Source organism: Apodemus sylvaticus, chromosome 1 (genome assembly GCF_947179515.1).
Source record: "Apodemus sylvaticus chromosome 1, mApoSyl1.1, whole genome shotgun sequence".
NCBI classification, from domain to species: Eukaryota; Metazoa; Chordata; class Mammalia; order Rodentia; family Muridae; genus Apodemus; species Apodemus sylvaticus.
In genome coordinates this window covers 177,937,688-177,962,974 of record NC_067472.1, presented here as the reverse complement: position 1 = coordinate 177,962,974, position 25,287 = coordinate 177,937,688, and the positions used below count along the sequence as shown (strand labels likewise).

General features: G+C 45.9%; 2 protein-coding genes across 5 annotated transcripts in view; both read right to left on the bottom strand.

Annotated features, from left to right (window-relative positions):
* The window catches only part of Dpy19l3 (dpy-19 like C-mannosyltransferase 3), a 69,283-nt gene extending 67,306 nt beyond the window's left edge, over positions 1-1,977 (bottom strand). The window contains exons 1-2 of one of the 2 annotated variants that reach the window (XM_052165377.1): positions 1,728-1,977; positions 131-272 (exon numbers count right to left, since the gene is read on the bottom strand). In XM_052165377.1, the coding sequence (XP_052021337.1) occupies positions 131-233 (103 nt within the window). In that variant the 5' untranslated portion in view covers positions 234-272; positions 1,728-1,977. Of the gene's footprint in view, positions 1-130; positions 273-1,574; positions 1,622-1,727 lie in introns of those variants that run through there. The other variant, XM_052165386.1, reaches the window with a different exon arrangement.
* Positions 1,978-20,560: 18,583 nt separating this feature from the next.
* The window catches only part of Znf507 (zinc finger protein 507), a 29,645-nt gene continuing 24,918 nt past the window's right edge, over positions 20,561-25,287 (bottom strand). For all 3 annotated transcript variants that reach the window (XM_052165356.1, XM_052165349.1, XM_052165364.1), the window contains one exon: positions 20,561-25,257. In XM_052165356.1, the coding sequence (XP_052021316.1) occupies positions 24,891-25,257 (367 nt within the window). In that variant the 3' untranslated portion in view covers positions 20,561-24,890. The remainder of the gene's footprint in view (positions 25,258-25,287) is intronic.

Below are 25,287 nucleotides of genomic sequence, written 5' to 3'. Positions count from 1 at the left end.
TTCTGGGTGTTGGAACAAGTGTCCTTCATATGTCTTACCAATTTTTTTTTTTTACCCTATTAGATCATGACATATGCTGATACGCAGAAGTAAAAGGCATCCAAATACTGCTTTAGTTCCAATCACCTACCAGATGGCAATTTCCTTTCCAACTTCACATCTTCTTTTGGTGATGGAAAATCCTCAGAAACTTCTACGGGTTTTGTCTCTTTTCTTTGCCGGAGGTACATCATGATGTCAAAGACTCATACGCATTGTTCTTCCAATCACTCCTACAAACAACATCCAAATGAATGCCCCAAGGACATGTCAGCACCCACATTACCCAATGCACCTTATGCTCTTATGTGCTTACAAGGCCTGACCTAGCCTGCTGCCCCCTGCTCAGCAGATCCTTCCATACAAATCTTAATCAGCCTTCAAAGACACCACAGAAATGTTTAACTCAGCCACATGTATGAAGTGCCTGTTCTCCAGCAGTCACCGCCAGGAGGCATGGATACAGGTGAGCCCAGTACTTTTTTCCAGGAGGCCATCTTGGATGCGCTAAGCCTTGTGTCGGTTTCCCTCCCCGATTCTGTAACACTAACTGTGGGTTTTGTTGCGTGACACAGTTTTACATTATTTTCTACAGTTCCTACAGAAAGTAGTGGGTCTGAGTCTCCCACAGAACTGACCACGTAGGAGGGATTCCTAGTAAACTTCTGACAGCCAGATTTTGAAGAACTGAAACACTGTTTCTGATACTTGAATTTTAGCCCCCGAGTTCTTTGGGAAAAAAAAAAAAAAAAAGTCTCTGCTAAGCTTTATGCCTGGGTGTCAAAGACAGTGCGGGGCTGTGCCAATCAGGGTGGCTGCTCTCCCCGTGGAGCAACTGTGGGTGTAGCTGCGGGAGCAGTTACCTAGTTTGGAAGCTGTGAGGGGGAGGCGGGGGTGTAGTGGTGGTGAGTAAGCTGGCTTCAGTCCCCCGGGGAACATCTTGCCTAGTTCCTCTGACTAATGAATAGCGTTTTACTAATTATTAAAGATGAGGAGTAGCCAGACGCGATTGTTTCGGCAGCTAATTCAACCTGCACTCTAGGCACCAAAGTCTATGTTTACCTAACGGAAAGGCTCTTGCTCTTTACAACAGAGGAAGCCAACACTACACAATGCTTTTGTTAAGATTCATTCATTCAAAAATGCTGAGACGGAACACAGACTCAAATGCAGTGTGCTCAAAAGCACAAGAAACGAGGGACGGGGGTGGGGGTGGGGGGAGAAGTAATCTTTTCAAAGTCTTGCAGCCACAGCTGGAATCCTGTCCCCTCTTGAGGAGTTATACCCTCCTTGCTAGCCCTCAGCGGGTAAGGGCTATAAAGGGCCCACCTTACATCTACCCTGATCCTGCTAAGTCAGAAAGTTAACAAACACGCCAGTTGCTAATTACGTTCCGCTTCTGGATGGCAACAACCTCACCAACTAGGAAACAAAAAGTTGCTTCGGCCAACCGGACGCAAAGCCCTGCCAGACTTTAGCAAAGGGACCCTAAGGCAATTCCACTACCCGGCACCTGGAGCCACTCCCCAGCGCACCTGGCTGGCCCAAGGGAGGGCCAGATGCCAGCCCGCCCGGGGAACCTCCAGGCACAAGCTCCAGCTCAGAGACGCTCCCTCCCACGCCCCGCCCACGTGTCCCGTAGACACCGCGCGTCCAGTTCCCTCGCGGCCCGACCCGCAGCCACAGACCTGCGGCCTCAGCAGTCCTCGCGGGCGACTCAGGATCGACAAGGAAGCACGCCGAGCACCCAGGCCTTGGGGACGCGCCCACTTCTTGGGCTACAGCGAGGTGAAGACCCGGAGGACCCAGCTGTCGCCGGCTCTATGCGGCGCGGTGCAAGGATGGGCCTGGGGGGCGTCTACAGCCCGGGGAAGGGGCGCGCCGGGGAGGCCGGGCCGCTGCCGCTGCATTCATTGGTCTCGGCAGCTGTAAGTCAAGGCAAGGCCCCGCCCCCGCCTCCCGCGCTGCCCCGCCCCGTCTCGTGCGGCGCACACCGGAAGGAAGAGGTATACTTCCGCTCGGAGGGCCGTTTGTGGGTGGTAGGTTACGGGGCAGATCTTAAGCTTGACACGTTCGTGTGTTGGGAGTCGCTGGTGCCCCGAGGAAAGGTTACCCAGTCTCGGGGAACCTTCCCAGCTCTACCTCCTGCCGCCAGTGCCCAGCTATATGCGCTTTCGACGTTGCTTAGTGACAAAATCCGCGGACACTTTTGGGTTTCCAAAGACACGCCTCTCAATCCCCACCCCACACCCACCCCCACCCCCACACCCCCACCCCTGTAGTACTGCTCTGGGCTTTGTTGTTAGTTCTCTTCTTTAACGTGCACCTTCAGTATTGAGTCCTGGATGCTACTCTTATCTTTAAATTGCTTGTCAGCCTCTTTTTGAGACAGGGTCTCACTTTGTAGCTCTGGCTGGCCTGAGACTGCGTGTGGACCAATTTGACCTGAACTTTGCTTCTGCCTCCTAGGGCTGTGACTAAAGAAAGGTGTGCACCAGACTGAGTTTTGATAGTGGATGGCCCTTTGAGATCAGTTCCTATGAAAAGGCAGCCTGTCATTTAATTCCAGCAAAAATTGTTGCATTCACCCTGCCTTTCTTAGCTACCTGTCCCTGATAGATCTTTTTCTCTTTTGGTTTTCAACTGTTAATACTAAGAACACACTGCTCAGAATATTCTATTAGATATCCCCCCCCCCCACACACACACCTTCTTAAAGAGACTTGTGGAATATGTAACTGTTGTGCGGTGCATGTCCCTTAGGGGAACGGTATTCAGCAGCTGCTTGATGTCTATAACACGAGGCAAGAACTGCCTTAAGAGTAAAGTCTGAGAGATAAAGTCTTGGCTCGTGCTCCCGTAGTCCTGCCGGAGAGGCTGCTGCAGAGGCTTGTAGCTCTGATTGGCCCGAAACTGCGTGTGGACCAATTTGGTTTTAACTCTGCTTCTGCCTCCTGAGTGCAGTGACTAAAGAGAGGTGTCTAAAATTAAGGGCTGCTGCAGGAGGATGACAAGTCCAACTCTTGCCCTGGGACATATGCAGAGACATAGAGTACTGGCTTGTCAGAAGCATGCAACAAGACCATGAGTTGTAGTGAAGCAGGATAGAAAGACAAGGGAAATTATGGAGAAAGAAAAAAGAATTCCCCTGTTCCATTGCAGATCTAGATGAAACCTCGCCAGCTGCAGGCAAGGATTCCAGCCCAGAATACTTGCCATAACGTTTGCCAATAGAAATGATATTCCTCTCATGGATCTTATGTTAAAAAGAGCCTGATTTAAGGCCCGAATGTATTTGACCTTTGGGCCTCTACTGGCTAGTTTTGTGTGCCAACTTGACACAAGCTGGAGTTATCACAGAGCAAGGAGCTTCAGTTGGGGAAGTGTCTCCATGAGATCCAGCTGTGGGGTATTTTCTCAATTAGTGATCAAGGGGGAAGGGTCATTGTGGGTGGTGCCATCCCTGGGCTGGTATTCTTGGGTTCTATAAGAGAGCAGGCTGAGCAAGCCAGGGGAAGCAAGCCAGTAAGAAACATCCCTCCATGGCCTCTGCATCAGCTCCTGCTTCCTGACCTGCTTGAGTTCCAGTCCTGACTTCCTTTGGTGATGAACAGCTGTGTGGAAGTGTAAGCTCAATAAACCCTTTCCTCCCCAACTTGCTTCTTGGTCAAGATGTTTGTGCAGGAATAGAAACTTTGACTAAGGCAGGGCCTCATTCCTTTTTCCCCAGATGGGATTTTCAAGGAAGATGCTCACTTAACCTTTATTTACACTAAAGATATCCTACCTTAGGGCTTCAGAGAAAGCTCAACAGTTAAGGTCTGCTCTTCCAAAAGATAGGTTTGGTTCCAGAATCCATGTGGTAGCTCACAAATATCTGTTACTCCAGTTTCAGGGCATCTGATGCTCCTTCCTAGCCTCTGTGTGCATCAGACATGCATATGATGCTCATGTATACATGCAGGTACAACACCTGAAAGGATACATTCATACACATATAATAAAACACACATACAATACAAATACAATACACATACAATAAAAAAAACTATAAAGATGCCAGGCCTTCCTGCTCTTCTGTGGTCTTGTCAGTTGTAATCTTGACAGGTGTCTGTCAGGAATTACTCTGACAAATGAAGAATGCAAGAAGGGCGGCTGGAGAGATGGCTCAGAGGTTGACTACTCTTGTAGAATTGTGCTCTTTTTTGTTTGTTTTTTGAATTTGGTTATTTCGAGACAGGGTTTCTCTGTGTAGCCCTGACTGTCCTGGAACTCACTCTGTAGACCATGCTGGCCTCGAACTCAGAAATCTGCCTGCCTCTGCCTCCCAGAGTGCTGGGATTACAGGCGTGCGCCACCACTGCCCGGCTAGAATTGTGCTGTTGAAGAAGACCACAGTTAGTTTCAGGCACCCATGTGAGTCAGTAGCTTCAGTTCCAGATGCTCTATGCAATGAGAATCATATTTAAAGTCATAGGACCCAGGTTCAATTCCTAGCACCCACATGCCGGCTCACAACCATTCGTAACTCCCATTTCAGGGGATCTAATGCCGTTTTCTGATCCCCAGGGGCATCAAGCATGCATGAGGTGCACATTCTTGCAGGCAAAGCACTCATAAAAAATATAAATAAGGGGGTGGTTGGCGAGATGTCTCAGCGGTGACTTTGTTTGGCTTCCCCTCCAGAGGACCTCCGCAGGATTCCCAGTACCCGTGTTCTCAGTAACGCCTGTCCCCAGGGGATTTGATGCCCTCTTCTGGCCTCAGCGGGCAATGCATCCATACAGAGCGGACATACAGGCAAAAAGACTCGCATACATAAATCTTTAACAGTTTTTAAATAGAAGTCTTTTAGAAACTATTAACTTGGGTGATAGCCATGGAGATGAAGAAAACTCATCAAATCTGGGATATTTAGGTGCTCCGTGCAGCTGGAGTAGTGTGGGTGTCTGTACAGATTATGTAAGAGGGAGGAAGCTATGCTGGCTCCTAGCTTTCTGACTTGAGCAGTCAGGACCGTGGGACACACCAAAAGAAAAAAAGAAAAACAGACTTGAGGTGTTTTAACGACTTAAAGGAGGGTTGGGTTTGTTTGTTTGCTTGTTTGTTTGTTAACTTAGGCAGAGCTGGCTCAGTTCAGGAAAGCTGACCTGGAACTGTCTGCTCAGCATGCTGGCAGCTGGCTCTAGGCGAGTTGCTGTTCACAGGGCTCTCTCTACAGGCTGTTGGAGTAGCCTCGAGTCATAACCTCTGAGACCTGCTTCCCAGGCAACTGTGGTAGAGGAAGGGCAATGCAGAGGCGGGCTAATCATGGTGGAGACAGCAGGGGCGGCCTTCCTTGCTTTGCACTTTCATCCGATTTGAGCTGGGGCTGGAAGCGTGCGCATTCAGGGCAGGTCCAGCGCCTCAGTTAATCCTCTCACCCCAGATAGCCAGTGTGCTATCCTGTTAGCAGATCAGAGAGCTCCTGGACAGCTTCAGCTGATAGCAGGATCCACCCTGGGCAGAGCCGCCTCTGCTTATCACTCTTGTACATCGAAACTCTGAGACAGTAGATGCTTGTTGTTGTTGTGAGGGGGCAGGTTTGGGAGGGAGACTTTTATTATACAGTGATAGGTAATCAATATAATATGGACTTCACATGATGTATATATTCCCATATAACTGGATGTTTAGGATGTATATATATTATATATAATGATATATAAATATATTTTATATAATTTTATATATTATATGTTTATATATTACATATAAGTAATTATTATATAATATGTAAGATTTAATATAGTTATATGTAATAACATTACATATAATTTGTATATTATATAATATACTACATAGTATTTATAATATATACTACATATGTCATAATATTATATATAATATATAATATTATCATATTTATATTATTTGAATGTTTGCCTGCGTGTATGTCTGTGCACCTTCTGATGCCCAGAAGACCAGGACAGGGCACTGGGTCCTCTGGAACTGGAGTTACAGATGGCTGTGAGCCACCACATGGGTCCTAGTCATCAAACCCAGGTCCTCTGCAGAAGCAGCAGGTGCCCTTAACCACCAAGCCCCTGTCTTTTTGTTGTTTATTTTTGACACAGGGTCTCACTCTGTAGCCCGGGCTGGCCTGGAACTGCCTATGTAGACCAGTTTAGCCTCCAAGAGATCAGCCTGCTTGTGGTTTCCCAGGCTTGACTGATGTCATGTAATATTATGCCCAGTGTCTGGTTTTATGCAGTTTTAAGCAAATCTGTGAGAACATTCTTAGACATATACAATTCTTTAGGAAATGTGTCTAGGAATAGAACTGAAAGAACTCATGTTCTCATTTGTGATAAAAGTTGGCAAACTACATCGCAAAAGGATGAACAAATCCATTACTTTAATTTTTATTACCAGTTTGTATTACAGCTAGGATTTCTCTGAACCTTGGCCCACAGTGGACATATTTAATCTTTGCCTATCTTAGAGGGAAAATAATATATCGTTCCCCCAGGGGTTTTTCCAGGGGTGGGCCTGCTGGGATTAGGACGTGGCACTTGCACACACAGGGCAAATGCTTCCCCATTTGTTTTAGCCTCACTCCTTGGCTCCTTGTTTTTGCAGCAGGGCCGAGAACATAGAGTTAGCGTTAAACTCATCCTGTCGCCCAGGATGATTGTGAAATCAAGATGATTTCCCCTCATGCTTCCAACACCGGGATTATAGATGTGTCCCACTGCACCCCTGTACGTGTTTATTACGTGAAGGTGATGATATTGTTTTTGGCTTTTGTTCTTGTTTTTGTTTTTGTTTTTGTTTTTACTCTGGTTGCTCTTTTTATATGCTGTGTCCTGCTCAGGTACTTAATCTCTTGTAAAGTTATCCTCTGTTCGCTGTGAGTGTATACTTACTATCTGTCATGAACATCGCAGGCAGCTTCTTGTCACTGTGTTATCTATTGGCTGTCTTCTGCTCTGTGGGGATTTCCCAGGTTTATATGATCAAACCTGTCATTCCTAGAGCTCACAATGTTTACAAGTTCTCTCATTTCCAGATCAGATTTCTTGAATATTTAATTCTAGTAGTTTTGAACTACAGATTTTTTTATATAGTTTTTTAAAGACAGGATTTTTCCATGTAGCCCAGGCTAGCCTGGAACTTGCTCTTTAGACCAGGCTGGCCTCAAACTCAAAGATCTGCCTGCTTCTGCTTCCCAGTGCTGGCCTTAAAGGCATGTGCCACCACCACCCAGCTTCCGAATCTTTTAAATATGGAATAAGAAAGACTTAGATAATATTTTTTCTAATTATTTATTTCATGGCCCTTACTTGAATGTTTAAAATTACTTAAATTACATAATAAATTCTTATGGGCTTACAACCAGTTTGTGAACTATTATGTTTAAATTAATTTTTTACAAATCATTACTTTTTAAAAATATATAATTTATTTTTATTTTATGTGCATTGATGGTTTGCCTGCATGTATGTCAGTGTGAGGGTGTCACATCCCCTGAAACTGGAGTTACAGACTAGTGTGAGCTGATAGGTAGGTGCTGGGAATTGAACCTTGGTCCTCTGGAAGAGCATCCCGTACTCCTAACCACTTAGCCATCTCTCCAGATCCTTTAAATTATTTTTAATTTTTTTTTTTTTTTTTTTTTTTTTTTTTTTTTTTTTTTTTTTTGGTTTTTTGAGACAGGGTTTCTCTGTGTAGCCCTGGCTGTCCTGGAACTCACTCTGTAGACCAGGCTAGCCTCGAACTCAGAAATCCGCCTGCCTCTGCCTCCCAAGTGCTGGGATTACAGGCATGCGCCACCACCGCCCGGCTTTATTTTTAAATTTTAAATTATGTTTTTTTTTTTAAAGAGCTTATTTTTTTTTTTTGTATTTGTATTCCATCCAGAGCTCATGCAGTGCCCAGATATGCCAGAAGAGGGCGATAGATTCCTCTGGAACTCGAGTTAACTGTGAGCTGTCATGTGGGTGCTCAAACCAAACTGAGTCCTCTATAGGAAGATCAGGTGTTCTTAACCAGGGAGCCATTCTCTAGCCCCTGTTTAAAGTTTTTTCAAAGAACCAAGGATGCATGGCTATAATCCCAGCACCTTGGAGGCTAAGACAGAAGGATGGATAGAGGGCTGGAGAGAGAGCTCAGTGCTTAGGAGCACATAGTACTCTGGTTCCTGGGACCCACAGTCGCTGCTCACAACTACGTACTGCCCTCCCAGAGGGCACTGGGAACCTCCTTTGGGCCCCGGCATTCACATGCCCCTCCCTTACTTATATAATTTGAAAAGAATAAGTAATTTTAGGTGAAAACAAAAATAAAGCAAACAAATAACAAGGGTTAGAGACACAACTGAATGGCAGAGTGCCTGCTTACACACCTAAGGCCATGGGTGTGATTCCCTGCACCAGCAACTGAAATACCAGCAAACAGAACCAGTGCACAGGTCAACAGGCCTAAAAAGACTGTCTCTCTTTTAGAATGCTTTTCTCAGATCTGAGACAGCAATTGACATTATACTACTTTTATGCATGACAAATAGTTCAGCCACTCTGTCTATTGTCTTGAGAAATTTGAAACAGTTCATGATCATTGCTATTATAATTGTATAAAACACATAGATGTGTGTGGGAGAAAGGAGGCCTTCACAACACAGCATCCCTGACAGAAGCAGATACAGCTTGGCCCAGGGCTGTAGAGACAGTTCAGAAGTTAAGTGTTTCAGGATATCTGAACCTGTTTCTAGTTAGGATGTGGCTCAGCCCTTAACATACACCTTTAATCCTTCTGGCTGAATACAGACATGCCCTTAGTACACACCATTATTCCTACACAATGAAAGTAAAGTTAGTTTGTAGAAGGATGCACTCATGTTTGAAAGTGATGTCAAATTGAGTGGCAGACAAAGTGAAGAATCAGAGAAAGATTTTACAGAATAGGATCTACCCAACTCTCACGAGAAGAGAGAGGAAAGGGAAGCTACTTAAGGGAGAGACAGACAGCACGGAAGAAGAGGTTACAGTGTAGGAATACAGTAGTTTCTAGAGAGCAGTGCAGTAGAGTTGAGAGGGGCAGTGGAGCAGCACAGAGAGGGAAAAGAAGGCAGTTCTACTGGGAGAGTTTTATGGAGACAGATTGAAGAGAGAACAAGCTAGACACAGGTGAAGACAGAATGAGAAGGAGCCAGAAGATTGGGACAGACTGCTAGAGTTAGAGGCCGAGCAGAGCAATTCAGTCAGAAGCTGAGAGGAGCCAGATTGAGTCAGTCAGCTGGGAGAGGAGTTTGAGCCAGATCAGCTGAGTTGAACCAGCCAGGTAGAGTTCAGAAAAAGGTAGAGAGAGTGAGCTTATTCAGCAGCAAGTCTCAGAGGCTGAGAACATTCTAGGCCTAGATTAGATTGTACAGGGGATAGAAGCTTCCAGGGCTAGGCCTAGGTTAGCAGACCGAGGTGGAAAGCCATGGGAATGACCATTACTACAAGAGAATAGAAAACGACTTTTATAGCTTAGAGCATTTGGTCTTGAAGAGGACCTAGTTGGGCTCACTGTCCTTCTAGAGCTCCCCCTCCCTGTGCTGGGATTACAGGTGTGCCACCATACTGGTTCTCAATGTCTTTATTACAGCAGTGATCCCCAGGTTTTTGTCATAGGATTATTATTTCTCTTTCCCCCCTTTCTATAAATATATACCTATGTTCATATATAAGTATGATTAAAGTCAGGACGCATTGGATTCCTAACATTTTCTCCTAGGGTTCTTTCAGGCCTTCCGTGTGTGTGTGTGTGTGTGCGTGTGCGTGTGCGTGTGCGTGTGCGTGTGCGTGTGTGTGTGTGTGTGTGTGTGTGTGTGTGTGTGTGTCTAAGTCAGGAACCACAGACGTACACAGAGGTTTTGGCGTTCTTCTCAGTCTGGTTCAGCTCACTTAAGTCTTCTGTGATTTTTGTAGTGCTGAGAATGAACTCTTGCCCTGAGATGCACAGCTGACAAGCACTCAACCACTGAACCACGCCCCCAGCCCCTCACTGGGGGATTCTAGGCAGGGGCTCTACCACTGAGCCACGCCCCCACCCCTCACTGAGGGATTCTAGGCAGGGGCTCTACCATTGAGCCACGCCCCCAGCCCCTTACTGGGGGATTCTAGGCAGGGGCTCTACCACTGAGCCACGCCCCCAGCCCCTCACTGGGGGATTCTAGGCAGGGGCTCTACCACTGAGCCACATTCCCAGCCTCTCACTGAGGGATTCTAGGCAGGGACTCTTATCACTGAGCCATGCCCACAGCATTACATATTTCTTTTCAATTTCTTTCTTTCTTTCTTTCTTTCTTTCTTTCTTTCTTTCTTTCTTTCTTTCTTTCTTTCTTTCTTTCTTTCTTTCTTTCTCTTTCTTTCTTTCTCTCTCTCTCTCTCTCTCTCTCTCTCTCTCTTTCTTTCTTTCTTTCTTTCTTTTTTGAGACAGGGTTTCTCTGTGTAGCCTTGGCTGTCCTGGAACTCACTGTAGACCAGGCTGGCCTTGAACTCAGAAATCTGCCTGCCTCTGCCTCCCAAGTGCTGGGATTAAAGGCGTGCGCCACCACCGCCCTGCTACATGTTTCTAAAGAAAGCTGTACATGTCTGTGAGTGTTGTTAATGCTCACAGATCATTGCACTGTTGCATGGAAACTAACAATGTCTTCTTTCCAGCCTTTAAGCATCTGCTGATATTTCCCCCCTTTCTGTGAGGGTCTGCAAAGCATTTTGAAATATTGTTAATATTTTTCTCTTCCTCTGTAAACTCTGTATTAACTATATTTGAAATGCTTTAAACCAGTAAATGACACGAGTGGATTGGCATAGGCAGGCATGCCTTTAGCTGAGTGCAACCGGTCGTAGTTAAGTTCACAGAGCTTTGAAGCCTCGGTATTTTTTTCCTTCCTTTGCACCTGCTATTCTTCATACCTTGACTTCTCTGTGCTTTTTTTTTTTTTAATCTCCATGGTTACCTCCTACACTTTTTTTCATTTTCAGGGCTGGAGTCAGTGTTGTGTGTTTCTGAACGAGGGACGAGAATAGTCCAGCTCTCCAATGACAGCAGATGATGGTGCTTGATCGCCATCGCTTTTCAAGTGGCGTGAGTCCCACTTGTTCCCACTTCTCCTCAAACAATCAGTAGCCTTGGCTGCTCCTTCCTGCCTCTCTCTCTGGACTACTGTAGTGCCACTCCCTGGGCAGCAGAGAGTTCTGTGGTGGTATCTGACACCCAGAAGCAAAGTGCCCCTGGTGACAGATGCCTCGGCAATCCTGGCTGGCTGGCTTCAGATCCTTTTTGGGTTCTCTTAAGTAGAACTTTGTGCTGAAATGGATGTGCTTTTAGAACCCTCGGATCCAGATATTTTATCATCCCAATTTAGTGCTGGGCTAGGTTTTCTCTAAGGCTCTGCACGTGTTCTCCTAGATCCATCCTGAGAACCCTGGGTGGAGATAAGCCAGTCTGAGGGTGGCTTCCCCATCCTCCTCTTCGCCTCCTCCTTCTCCTCCACTACTCTTAGGGTGTGTGTGTGTGTGTGTGTGTGTGTGTGTGTGTGTAAGTCGGAGGATAACTTGTGGGGTCAGTTCTCACCTTCCACCAAGTGGGTCCTGGCTTGGTAGCAAGTGAGCTAACCCCACTGAGCCATCTGCAGGGCGGAGGCAGGGTCTCTTCAGTCAAATCCAGAGCTCACATGTCTAGCTAGCTTGCTCTGTGGCTGCAGTCTCAGACTTCTGAGCCTTGTGATCCCAGGCAGGCCACCGTGCCCACCTGGTATTTGTGTGGGCTATGAAGATCCTAACAACAGACTTTATGTTTGCTACTTGCAGTGTAAGGCCTTAGCTACGAGTCACCTCCCAGCCCTCCTTTGGTTACCACGCTCATCTGACTGATAAAACGTGCTCTGGCTACTTGTGCGTCCCTGTGGAGAAATGTCTGTTGAAGCTCTTTGCCTAGTTTTGAAAGATAGGAAAATGAAAAAGCCCTTTGGTGCTGGTATGCCCCCATGTGCCACCAGCCATAGCTCACCACCACAGCTTTCCCACACTTCTCATAAAGCTTCAAGAGAGGCTGGGATCGAGTCTGGCTAGGTACTTACCTGCTCAACTAAAATTCGTACCGACTTTGGAGGCTGGAGAGATGGCTCCGTGCTTACCGAGTCCTCCTTCCCCTTTCAGAAGATGCAGACTGGGTTCCCAGCTCGCACATCCTGACTTACAGCCATCTGTAACTCCAGTTCGCAGGGTTCTGATATTTTCTTCTGGCCTCCATAGACAGTGCACACACACATGGTGCACAGAAGTACATAAGGCAGATCCTCAAACACATAAACACACGCGCACACCTACGCACACACAATCCTACCCTGAGGGATCAATAGCTACTGTGTTTCTGTTACACACTAGTAAAAACTGTCAGGTACTGTGTTTGCTTTTCCTTTTGCGTAACTGTTATCATAATATCTTAGAAAGCAATAGGGCAGGAATGATTTATTTAGCTCATGAATACTTGGGTTGGGCAGTGAATCATGGCAGGAACAGTGACTAGAGGCTAATTTTCTTTACCTCAGAGTGAACAGGACACAGAGGGCCACAGTGGACTTGAGACAGCAGAGAACCTTCGAAGTCCAAGTCGCAGCGGCTGAGCTTTTCTTTTCTTTTCTTTTTTTTTTTTTTTTTTGGTTTTTTTTGGATTTGGTTTTTTCAAGACAGGGTTTCTCTGTGTAGCCCTGGCTGTCCTGGAACTCACTCTGTAGACCAGGCTGGCCTCGAACTCAGAAATCCGCCTGCCTCTGCCTCCCAAGTGCTGGGATTACAGGCGTGCGCCACCACCTCCGCTGTGGCTGAGCTTTTCTATGTCCCATCTCCCAACAGTTCCAGGACCTCTTAGTGTCTCTAGAACCTCTCAAAAATAGCAGCATGATCTGGAAATCAAGTGTTCACATGCTCCTTGGGAGACATTTCAAAATCAGATGCTAACAGGCACCACTGTACAGATAGCAATTTGTATAATACATTTCAGAAAAAAAAAAAAAAAGGTTTGAAAATCTCTACCACAAAGGCTTCGTGAATGGGGCTCCAGAGATGGCTCGTCTGTGAGGAGTGCCCACGGCTTTTGCAGAGGATCAGAGTTCCGTTCCCAGGACTCATGTCAGGGTGTTCACGACCACCTGTTCGGCCAGCTTCAGGGGACTCAGTGCTCTCGTCTGGCTGCCGTGGACACTGCACTCCATGTGAAGGTAGAGGATGACTGTCAGGCTGTCTGCCTGGATTCAAGTGGAAAGCAGTTTGTACTGAAGGTCAGGGTAAAATGTGTCTTGTCTGACAAGCACTAGTAGTGTCCTTCCTTCAACACTTAGCGTCTCAAGCAGCAGATTAACAAAGCTAGTGTGTGGGGACGGCTTGGAAGGAAGAGCAGAACCAAAATAACCTATAGTTATTAACACCAGAAAATGCTCCAAAGTCAATCTAAAAATTGACTAATTATCTGATCTGGTACGAAATGGAGATTGTCTCATTGTTTTTATTTTCATGGAATAGACTGCCTTCCTCAGTACCAGTTCTAAAAGCATTACCTTCCACCGAGTCACGCCCCCAGCCCCTCCCTGGGGGATTCTAGGCAAATATTCTACTATCACTCAGCCACATCCACAGTTCTGAATTTTTTCCTTTTGGGTGGAAAGAGAATTTTATGACACAGGTTTTTTTTTTTCTTTTCTTTACTTTTTTTTTTTTGAAGAGCTGTCTCAGGGGCATAGAAACTCAGTTAGTAGATGCTTTCTAAATGCTTTAGAAAAGTGTCTGAACAGTGCTATTTAATGCAAGTCACGGGGTGGGCAAGATCCATTGTTGCAACCCGTCAGAAATTTCATACAAGGTGTGGGTGCAGTTACATCTTGGTTCTGCACGTCTGTTCACAGAAGATGGATGTTGCAGCTGTAGGGTTCTGACTGCATTATGTTTTCCCGCTGTGCCTGTCTTCCATCCACTCGCTCTCCATTTGGTGCATCGGCTACTTTCCTGCTGCTGTGACAAAACGCCACGACCAAGCAGCTTATGGAAGGAAGGGTTATTTGGGCATTACAGTTCCAGGGGGATGAGAACCCGCCTTGGTGGGGAGGCACAGCGGCAAGCCCCAGGCTTGGCAGCGGGAGCAGCAAGCTGAGAGCTCACATCTGCTGGTGTCAGCATGAAATAGAGAAGCCAAGCTAGAAATCATATAAGCATTAAACTTCTCAAAGTCCATGACACACATCCCCCAGGACCACAGCTCCTAAACCATCCCGCACTCTGCCATCTGCTGGGGACTGAGTGTTGACACATATGAGCCTGTGGGGGACACTCTCATCCATTCGGTAAGGCATGTCATAGCTGGAAAGTATCAGGTCCTGCCTCTTTAATATTTCTTCCCCTCTTTGACAGTCTGATCAGACCTGACCCTTGGAGGCTTTCACTCTATTCCCTCTCACATCCACTCCCACTACTTTCAGGTCTCCTCTCTGTCTGTGACCTGCTGAGTTTGATCAGTTACTTACATGAGTGTGGGAACACAGGCAACTGACCAGTGGCTACACTCTTAAAGAAAACGGTATCACTCCCCCTGCCCCGCCCCCTGCTTCTCCCAACAGGCATTACCTTGCAGCAGGGCCTTCAGGAGGGCCCTTCCCTCATCTTTGATGAAATGCTGACAGGCCCAATCTTGCTCATGATAACTGCAGCTTCAGGCAGCTTAGGAATGCAACAGAGATGTTAAGTCCTGAAGACATCCCTGTGCTGCACGCACACCACCCCATCCTCTGTGGCTTCCTTCTTTTCCTGCCCCTTCTGTGACATTCTCTGAGCCTCTTGGAGATGATGTGGCTGTCCCCTTCAGCGCTTGGTATTCCACTATCCTTTAGTTTCAGCGTTTTGACCACTCATGAACCCCTCCACACTGCAATGAAGGCCTTTCTGATGAAGGCTGTGAACTTTCCTAATTTCAGATAAAGATCCAAAGTTAAATTCAAGTGTGGGCATGATCCCCGCCTCAAAGAGTGAACAAGAGCTGAGACTTTTCTGTCCATGTTATCTTTTCTCTTTTGAAGATTTATTCCTGTGTCTGTCTGTTTGTCTGTCTGTGTGAGGCAAGTACATGCCGGTGACCGCGGAGGCCAGCAGGGGGCCTTGGGTCCCCCTGGAACTAGACTTACAGAGGGTTGTGAGCTGCCCAGTGTGGGTGCTGAGACCAGAGCAGCAAGTTAACTGCTCAGCTCTCTCTTAAGCCTCCCCATCCCCCACATGCAATCTTTTAAGTGTGACATCAATAGATGATGGCTAAACCCAGGGCTAATTATTTCAAAAATAGGACTTTATTTTTAATGTGTGTGTGTGTGTGTGTGTGTGTGTTACGTGCATGAGGTTCACAGAGGTAGGAGGTGGGTTGGATACTCTGAAACTGGAATTACAGATGCTTATGAGAAAGCACGTGGGTGCTGGGAATTGAACCCATGTCCTCAGGAAGGGCAGCCAAGCCAAGCCGCCTCTCCAGCCCCTGATTTGGTTCTCTTTTCCTCCCTTTGCCATTTCCCACGTGATCACGAGGCCATTTGGTAAAAAGTGGGATAGTCTTCCCAGCCTGCCGGCCACTGTTCTGCATCATCAGGTTGGTATCTGAACCTCAGGCTTCCGGCTGCTGAGCACTAGTACCCTGCCAAAGAAACAGCCTCTTCCTGGGTTACACGGACATCCCTGAGAGCCACACACAGGCTGGGAGAGAAGGTGTGTATGTGTGTATGTGTGACTGTGCGTATGTGTGCGCGCATGTGGAGGCCAGCACAGGGTGTCCGGTTCCCTAGAGGATCTGAAGATGCTTTTCCAACGATTGATTGTCCACACTTTTTCTTTTTAAAGATGGGGTCTCATTATGGAGCCTGGGCTGGTCTAGAACTCTCTATGTACACCAGGCTGGCCTCGAACTCATAGAATGTGGTCTTTACACACTCAACAACCACATCCCCGTGTATGTGCTAAGACTGTCTTCTTGTCCAGGTCGAGGGAACACGCTCACTCTCAGTGTAGCTTTCTGTGGATTGGATATAACCCACCCCATGATTCAGATGCGACTCCTAGCTACTGTCCCATCAGGACCCTCAGTTCTTTCCTGGCTCTTGCCACAAACATAAGCAAACATACAAATAATTAAATTCCCAGATGGGACTTGAGTATGCACTAAACACTTAAGCCAGTGGTTAAGAGCATGCACTGTCTTCCAGAGGACCTGCGCTTAACTCCCAGCATCTATATTAGGTGACTCACCCCTGTCTGTTACTCCAGCCCCAGGAGATCTGGCGGGTACCTGTGTGTGTGCCTTTTGTTGACCACTGTGGGCACCTGTGTGCATGCGTGCATGCGTGTGTGAGCACACACATGTAAATACACATAAAGATTCTCAGATGAAACACTGGAATTTCCTGTTTAGCCTTTGCAAGAACACAGGGTTGCCCATGTCGGCGAAGATGCTGGTGTTGTTAACTGTACAGTGCGACAGTGCCAGGTCTTGAGCGGCATCACCGTGAGGAAGTACGTCAGCAAGGGTGTTCACATGGCTGAGATGCGACGGTGCTTTTCCAACCATTGATTCCCCACACTTGTTTAAACCTTTAAAGACGGGAGTCTCACTATGAAGTCCTGGCTGGCTGGAACCCTGTGTAGACCAGGCTGGCCTCAAACTCACTGAGATCTGTCTACTTCTGTTTCCTGAGTGCTGGGATTAAAGGCATGTGCTCTCACATCAGGCTTACTTTTGGATTAAAACAAAGGATTAATTTTATCTCTAGGTGGCTGTCTGCCTGTGTGGACAGGTACCTGTAGAGTAGGCGCCGGGCACCCTGCAGGTAGAGTAACAGGAAGGGGCTGGGCTCCAAATCAGATCTTCTGGAAGAACTGCATAGGCTCAATCCCCGAGCCCTCTCTCCAGCCCTGCTTTTGGCATTTGGAAACAGGGTCTTGCTGTGTCGTTCAGAGCAGCCTTGAAGTCTTGATCCCTCCGCCTCGGCCTCCCAAGTAGGGCGAACCGCAGGTGTATGCTCCAACTCCTGTCTCCAAGGGCTTGCTGGGCAAACCTTTTTGTAGACTGTTAGCTGCAGGGGAGCAGAAATAAACCCAGCTTAAGATTTCAATCACATCCTGCTACACTTTCCCTCACAAGCCTGAAATAAAACTTTCTAACACCTTTTGTGATTGGATACACTGAATTTAAATAGGACTGTAGCAGCTATAAACAAAAAAAAAAAAAAAAAAAAAAAAGAGCAAGCTGTGGATGGATGTGTCTATTTCAGTGAGCCACAGCCACGGTATTTCTGAATACGGATACTAAAATTAATAAAATGACAAGTAGGAAAAGCCACAAATTCGAAGATGTGCACCGCAGTCATAGGTCTTTAAATGATACCAGCAGGTGTTAATAGAAGACCTGAAAAATGAGTAACATGTGTTTTTATTTTTATTTATTTAGAGACATGTTTGCCACTGTAGCCCAGGCTAGTCTCCACCCACAATGTAGTGGAGGCTGGGTGTGAACTCCTGATCCTCTTGCTCTACCCGCCAGGTGTTGGGATAACAGCTGTGGGATAACACTGCCAGGCCTAGCATGTGTTGCTTTGACAAGGGCTTTCCCAGGTCACTGTGTGCACATTTAATAGGTAAGAATTCTAGGTAGTGTTTTTATGACTTGGCTTTGAACCCAGGGTTTTCCATACACTAGACAGGAGCTATCTCAACAGCCCTAAGGTAACATCTTTTATTATTAATTTCCCTTATTTATTTATTTTTATTCTGTGGATGAAACGTAGGGCCTTATGCATGCTACACACATTGTCTACCACTGAGCTACACCCCATCTGTGGTACTAATTTAAGTGTTTGATTGTTACTGATGCCAATGCGATGACACAGATATTTATAAATACTTCATTTTAATGAAGGGGAGAGCCTAGAAATAATGCACATATCAGAGCTGAAGTAAAGATGTCCAGTTGTGTTGTTAGCGGGCCATTGGCTCACAACAAGGATTCCTCACTTCCTGATCTGTGTAAATAGACCATGTACTACTCAACATGAGGAGTCTGTGCCCTTTGCCCTTGGATGTTACGGGAGAGGTATCCATCATATACTCATTTCTGCAAACTGTTACAGAATGGCATTTGTGCCATCTGGATTCAGGATCCGGACTGGTATAAATCTGGTTAAGTGGTAGACAAAAAGACCACATCTGATGACTTCATTATATGGCATGGCGTTCCATTATATCGTTTTATAATAGATGTCTAAAGTCAGACTTTTAAACTTGACTTAAAAAGTGATATAAGGTGTGTGTGTATCATGCATATGCTGTATATAACATGTTACATATGTATGCATTATATATATATATATATATATATATATATATATATATATATACATATATAGTCCTTAATAAGGTAAATAATTCAAAGTAATTACCTGTTATTGAAAAAAAATCTTTTAAGCTGGCATAATCTTACCTATACTCTCCAGATCAAGAGGTAAACCTTGATACTAAATGTATTAAGGTACTTCCAGGAAAATGGGCCTACAGCCCCTAACAGAGTACACAAATTGGAGTCTGCTGCCCATGCTAGAGCTAAGAGACACACCCTCTTTGCTAAGCAAGCTGTGGGGTTGCTGGAGAGGGCTGGGAGCTGACTCAGTGACAATGTTCCCTGCTTTTCTTGGGCCCACACCTGTGCTGTTCACATCTACCTGTAACTCCAGGTCTGGGGAATCTAATGCCCTCTTCTGGCCTCCGTGGGCAGTGTACCCATGTGCCACAGACGCACTCATGAGAAGAAATCCTTGAAAACCCAACAATAACGAAAAACCTTCAAACACCAGACTTAAATCTGTTTTCTGGGGCCAGGAGTGTTTTCATTTGACATTTTCCCAGTTGATCTGAAAGCAGTCTCCATGACAGCACTTTTACAGCAAAGCCAAAGGCAGTGTCGTGCCCAGCGAACTTGGCTCTAGGTCCTGCATGCTCCCTGCTGTTATCTCAGACTCCAGCCAGTGGTCGGCGTGCCTGTGGCTTTATCGAGCTCACCTTGCAGCATGCTGACAAAGGCAGGCTCTGTCACTCATGTCACTACTGAAGGGGCCACGGCTGGATGAGCCTGGAGGGCAATGTAGACATGGTATGGTTGATGGGTAACTTCAGAGCAGCACCGTTTAGTACTTACCTAGACGGTTGTTTTAAACAAGTTGTTTGAATTTACGTACCTATCACCAAGTCAGCAGACTTGGGTTGAAGTTGAATAGGTGAGTTTGGGAATAGCAGATGATAAAACACCAGAGGCGGCCCTGAGGTGGCTTAGTGGGTGAAGGCATGTGTTACAGCAACCCGAGTTGGATCCCAGGAAAGCATGTACAGGTGGAAGGAGAAAACCCAATCCAGTTTTCCTCTGGACTGCATAGACACACTGTGGCATGCAGGTGTGTCTCTCTCACACACGACAGGTGCAGAGGAAGAAATGCAGCCCGGCTCTGAACACCCGGGGGAAACAGCTTGCTGTATAACCCGTTTCGCTCTCTGGTAGCTGGAAGATCCTGGATTCAGCATTGTTTCAGAACCCAGAGCTCAGCAGCTGTAGGAGATAGTACATGTGCGGCCTCTGTGGGTCTCACAATCTTGTCACTCAAACAGAAACATGGTTGTACTTTCAGATAATAGCTAATAAAGAGTTCAGAAAGCAGGGCGGTGGTGGCGCACGCCTGTAATCCCAGCACTCTGGGAGGCAGAGGCAGGTGGATCTCTGAGTTTGAGGCCAGCCTGGTCTATAGAGTGAGTTCCAGGACAGCCAGGGCTACACAGAGAAACCCTGTCTCGAAAAAACCAAATCCAGAAAAAAAAAAAAAAAGAGTTCAGAAAAGAGAAATGATGTGGCTGAGATTCAATGGGACTGTTTACGAAAATAAGAGGCAAGTGAGGTTTGAGATGGAGACCAGTCTGCCAGTCTCTCCTCTATACCACTACTACTTAAGGGGAACAACATAAGCCGTGTATGCACTTTAAGTTTCTAATAACCGAGTTAATGTGTGTTATGGTTTGGATATAAAGTGGCCACAAAGGTGCCTGTGTTAGGTTTGGCTGTGAACTTTTGGGGACTGAGTTTAGCATCTAGGCATGGATGGGTTCATCATTTGAGGTCACTACCAGGAGGTGGGGCCTGGCAAGATGAACATAAGACTTACCCAGGGCATAGCTCCTGGCTATGCCCTGGGTAAGTCTTATGTTCATCTTGCTACCTGTCTGCCCCTCCTGCTTCCTAGCCACCATGAGCTATGCTATCTCATTGACATGTTCCCACCATAGGATCCTGTCTCACTGCAGAGGACCTTGGCTAGAAGCTTCTGAAACCATGAGCCCAGTCAACCTAAGAGGTTGTGTTGTTTTGTTAAAAGATACTCTGTTATAGCAATGAACAGCTAACACCAGGTGAGATGACTTTAACATCTTTTATTTAAGTCAATATAGCCAAAATATTTTAACACGTTGTCAATATATAAAACTATTGAGATGCTTTACATTTCTTTTTGTACTAAATTTTTGCAACTGTCCTGTTTTACACCTAGAACATCAAGTCCCAACTCAAGTGCTCAGGAGTCATGTGGGATCCTGCGATCTGAATCTAGGTTTCCCCATGCTGTGATTTATACTACTAGCTTGTCATGGCACAGTGGTGAGATCTGGTCCTTGAGAGAAGAGGTAGGACCACATCACCCCTACAGAGATCAGTCCAAGAGGCTTTAGCTACTCAGGAGAACTATTTGTTTTGAGTCACTTCTAGCTGGGAGGGTCTGGGATCCTAGGGCACAAGCTGGGGTGACTAAACCAGCGCTGCAGTGGTTAGACAGAGCACCTGTGGCCTCTGCAAGGAATCCAACAGTAGGAGATTGTTTGGTGATAGACCACAAGAGGATCAAAGTGTGAGCAACGTTGAAGTCACTGGCCTTCAGCAGAGTTTAATTACAGGAAGGGAGCTGGCACCCACGGGGTCAGCACTGAAAGCATTTCCATGTCTGATGTGAAAGCTAAAGAACCTCTTAGCCGGGGAGAAGGCCCAGGGCCTATAATGCTTGTGAAATGTAGTAATGACGCACAACTGATAGCTCAACACGTTAACAAAGCCCAATAATAAACCACAACCAGCTCTTGGGAAGCTTTCAAAGATTTAAATGCAAGTTTCTAAATCAATAAACCCAAGACAAGAATAAACACATACTGCTAATGAAACTTAGAAACAAGTGTTTTTAACAAAAAAATTTATTACCAAAATACAATATTTAAGTCAATACATGACAAACTCCTGTAAAGCAAAATAAATTACTCTAATTTTGGACAGTTCTTCTGAAAATTAATAGGTGCCAGAGAGCTTGCTGCACTCTTCTAAACAGGTGGCCAGTTCTACCACAAACAAGGCTTGCAGCTCAATGTGCAACAGAATGTAACCAAAGGCCAATCATCCAGTTTTAATGAGTCAGCGTCAGAGTCAACTGTTGCTTTTTTACATGGTGTTCTAGAAGTTTCTCTACTTGGACTACAGAAGCAAAGCCATAGTGTTACACAATACTTATTTCTTTAAAAAAAAATACATGTCTTTATACCCATGAATGTCAAACTCAAGTTTCTATTAAATATATTTATAGACTATTCCTTTGAGCACCTTGCTGCACAATTAAAAAAACGGATTAAATAAGTTCTTATGAAACTGAGAAACAGAGACACCTGCTCATCTTTGTCAAGTCAACTACGCTGCAGGATGTGGTGTAAACATGATGCTCCCATTTGTCTGTGAGGAAAAGAACAGTAATTACAAAGCCACCAATGGTAACTCCCACAGGACGAGAGGTCCAGGGCAGATGCTTCAGCTGGCCTCACTGTGTGTGGCTGAGCCACAGACAAAGTGAATGAGCTGACAGGCCAGTGAGGGCACCTGCCGGAGTCCTATGATCACAAAATGACAAAATGATATCTATAAAGATCACAACTCCATTTCTCCATCTTACTGAGTGCAATAAATAGTTTTAAAGCAGTATTCCCCATTTGCTCTTAGAAGCCGCAGATGGTCAGAGCAAGAGGCAAAAATCAGGGTTTCCCATGCCAAAGCTTAGAGCACTCCTCTGACCAGTGACCCTGACTGGGTAAGAGTCTCTGCAGCCTTGACAACCATACACGCATGCTTCCGGTATTTGGAATCTTATGTCTTGGTAGAGACTTGCTGTAAAATGCTAGCAGGATGTGCAGAGTCCAGGGCGCTGTCCCTTGTCCAGGCCCGAGAGCTCACAGGACACATGACAGAGTGGAGGCTTTGAACCTGTGGGTTATTACTTTTTCCCTGTGGGAAGGACGAAAGGTCACACTCATGATTGCACGCATGTGGTTCAAAGGAACGTGGAAGCATCTTTTGAAGAGCCAACCTGTTGAAATTGTAGTGTGTTGTGGGTGATTACTATTTTTTAACCAATTGTGGGAAATTATTGAAAATTCACTGAAGGCTATCATTGGTCAGACTAAGAGCAAAACAAAAACCAGATCTAGTGGGAACAACAGCAATGGGTGATAAAAATGGAAGCATGAATTTTTTTGCATTTGGCATTAAATATACATGTTTTAATTGTGAAAATATGAGAAAATTCATCTAGGTCCATATAGGGTAAATTTAGAGGAATTGAATTAGTATGTGTAAATTCACTTTCTTATTAAAATCTATGTATCAGAAATGAATTGACTTTCACAAATAAATTAAGCCTATCTTGGCCAGGTGTGATGGCTACTGCCTTTAATCCCAGCACTTGGGAGGCTGAGGCAAGTGGATTTCTTTGAGTTAGAGGCCACCCTGGTCTTTATAGTAAGTTCTAAGTCAGCCAGGACTATACAGAAAGACTCTGTTCCCCATCCTCCCTCAAAAAGCTACTCAAAATCAGAGAGTGGCAAATTTTTAGTCAATTTTCTCTAAATATTGTCATCAAAATTAGTGATGAAAAACATAAAAGGAATCACAAAGTGTTTCTTTCCACATGCCTGGCCCACGCTCCAGCTCCCAACGCCACATGAAAGCTAGTAACTCATTCTCCAGACACTACAACTCTGGGAACACGCGCTATAAAGTCTGTCAACATCCACCGACTCTGTCCTTCCATGAGCTGCCCCTTGACTCTGGGTGTGTTAAGAACACCTACATTAACGGCAAAGTCTGCTGTACCGAAGAGGAAGTGACCAGGACTACACAAACAGCACCCTGTACGCCTTACCCTCGGAAGTAATGAGGGCACAGCCACGGACTAATGAGGTCACGTCTGTGTGATGCAAACTTTAGTACAAATATACTGAGCTAGTTTCTCAGTGTATTTTCTTGCACACTAACAAATGGACTCTTTTGGAAACACATGAGCCTCTTGTCAAACGGTGTTTCTGACAAGAAGCTGCTCTTGTTGTTTGTTTTCTTGTGGCTAGATGTACATTAGTGCACAGCCCAGGTTTTCAAAGTTCTCATCAAAATTTCATTTAAAGACTTTATTAGTGTTGTGCCTGAATTATGTCTGGGTACTACATGTGTGCTTGGTGCCTGATGAGGCCAGAGTGTCCCAGCTCCCCCAGAACTGGTTCTAAGCCACATATGGTTACTGGGAATCAAACCTGCATCCTGAGGAGGAGCAGCCAGTGCTCCAAACTGCTGAGCCATCCCTCCAGTCCTTTTAAAAATTATTTTAATTTTTTTTGAGACAGGATCTCACTTTGAAGTCTTAGCTAGCCTGGAACTTGCTATGTAGATAAGGCTAGCCTCAAACTCTGAAATCCACTGTGTCTGCCTCCTGACTATGTGAACCACACCAGTCTCTTATTAAAACAGATGAAGTTTTACCATCCTTTAGTCACCTGGGTTAATGTAACTAAACTCATAAACTCTGAGTAGAGAAAGCCTTCACAGCTGGTCTGCTTTTGAGGCACCTGACTTTCAGCTTTCATCCTCTAAGGGATCTTTTTAACCCCGTGAGGCCCAGTCCTGCTAACCCAGGTTGGCCTCAAACCTGAACTCCACTGCTCAGACACCTGTGGATTTTAGCCTGCGCCATCACACCTAGCCTCCCCAAAGCTTCTTACTTTGGCTCTCAAGCTCCTGTGTGCTTGAGTGAGCACTCAGCTCAAGGACAGGTGATGCAGTAGCAGTCTCCGTCCTCCTGCTTGAGGAGGTGTCAGACAATGGTGGCGGTGGCGGTGGCGGTGTTGTGGCTGTGTACTGGAGTGGGCTCCGTTTGTTCACATTGACCTCTGAGAAGTCACCCATTTTTGTGAACCTAAGATTTGGTTGGTTTGAGTCTTGCATGGAGTATTTGTGAATCTGAAACAATAATTTACTTCTCAAATGTTTATAACTCAGGAATGATTTGGGTATCTCGCTCCTTTTTTAGGGAGTAAAGGACCATACCCTACATTGAGTCTGTGATAAATTCCTATGAATACAAGGAAAAGAATTATGCTCTCGGGAGACAGTGAAGTTACCCTCCCTCTTCTTACTGCCCATTCTGGTGGCAGTGGAACTGCCCTTTTCCATTTGCCTTCATCAGACCAGTGTGGCTCTGCAGTTTTCTCAACTCATCTGCTTGCAGATTCTGGCCTATGGTAAGCTTTTAATAAATGGTGACATTAAGAAGGGGCGCCAGAGGCTCACACAGGGTCACAGCTCTGTAACCTCACTCAAGCACCGAAGTATCAGCCTCACCACCTGCTTCCTCCATGTCTAGTGAGCTTGTGACGGCACTGAGGTTGACCTGCAGTTCAGAGTCCTAGCTAGTTGGCATTCAGGGCTGTGCTGTGGTCCTTGTTCAGGATGATGCTGACAATCTCCCCCTCATGTTCCTTCATGTGATCCAGGAGGCTCTCCTTGCTGGTTGACTCAAAGCCGCAGATGCAGCAGCAGAAGAGCAGCACGCAGTACTCGGTTCCTGGTGTGGCCAGGCTGCAGCTCCTTCCTGAGACGTCAGAGCTGCTGCCTGTGGGGTTCAGTTTCTCAAGCTCGCTGGCATCGATAACTTCACCAGGCAGCTGGGAAGGGAGCTCTGAGGATGACACCAAGTTTTCTGGATTGCCTGTGGTAGGGCCAGTTCTCTCTTCACTGCTGGTTAAGAGCGGTTTCCCACGGGATTTCCCCAGAACTCTTATAAAAACAGAACACATCAGATTTTCA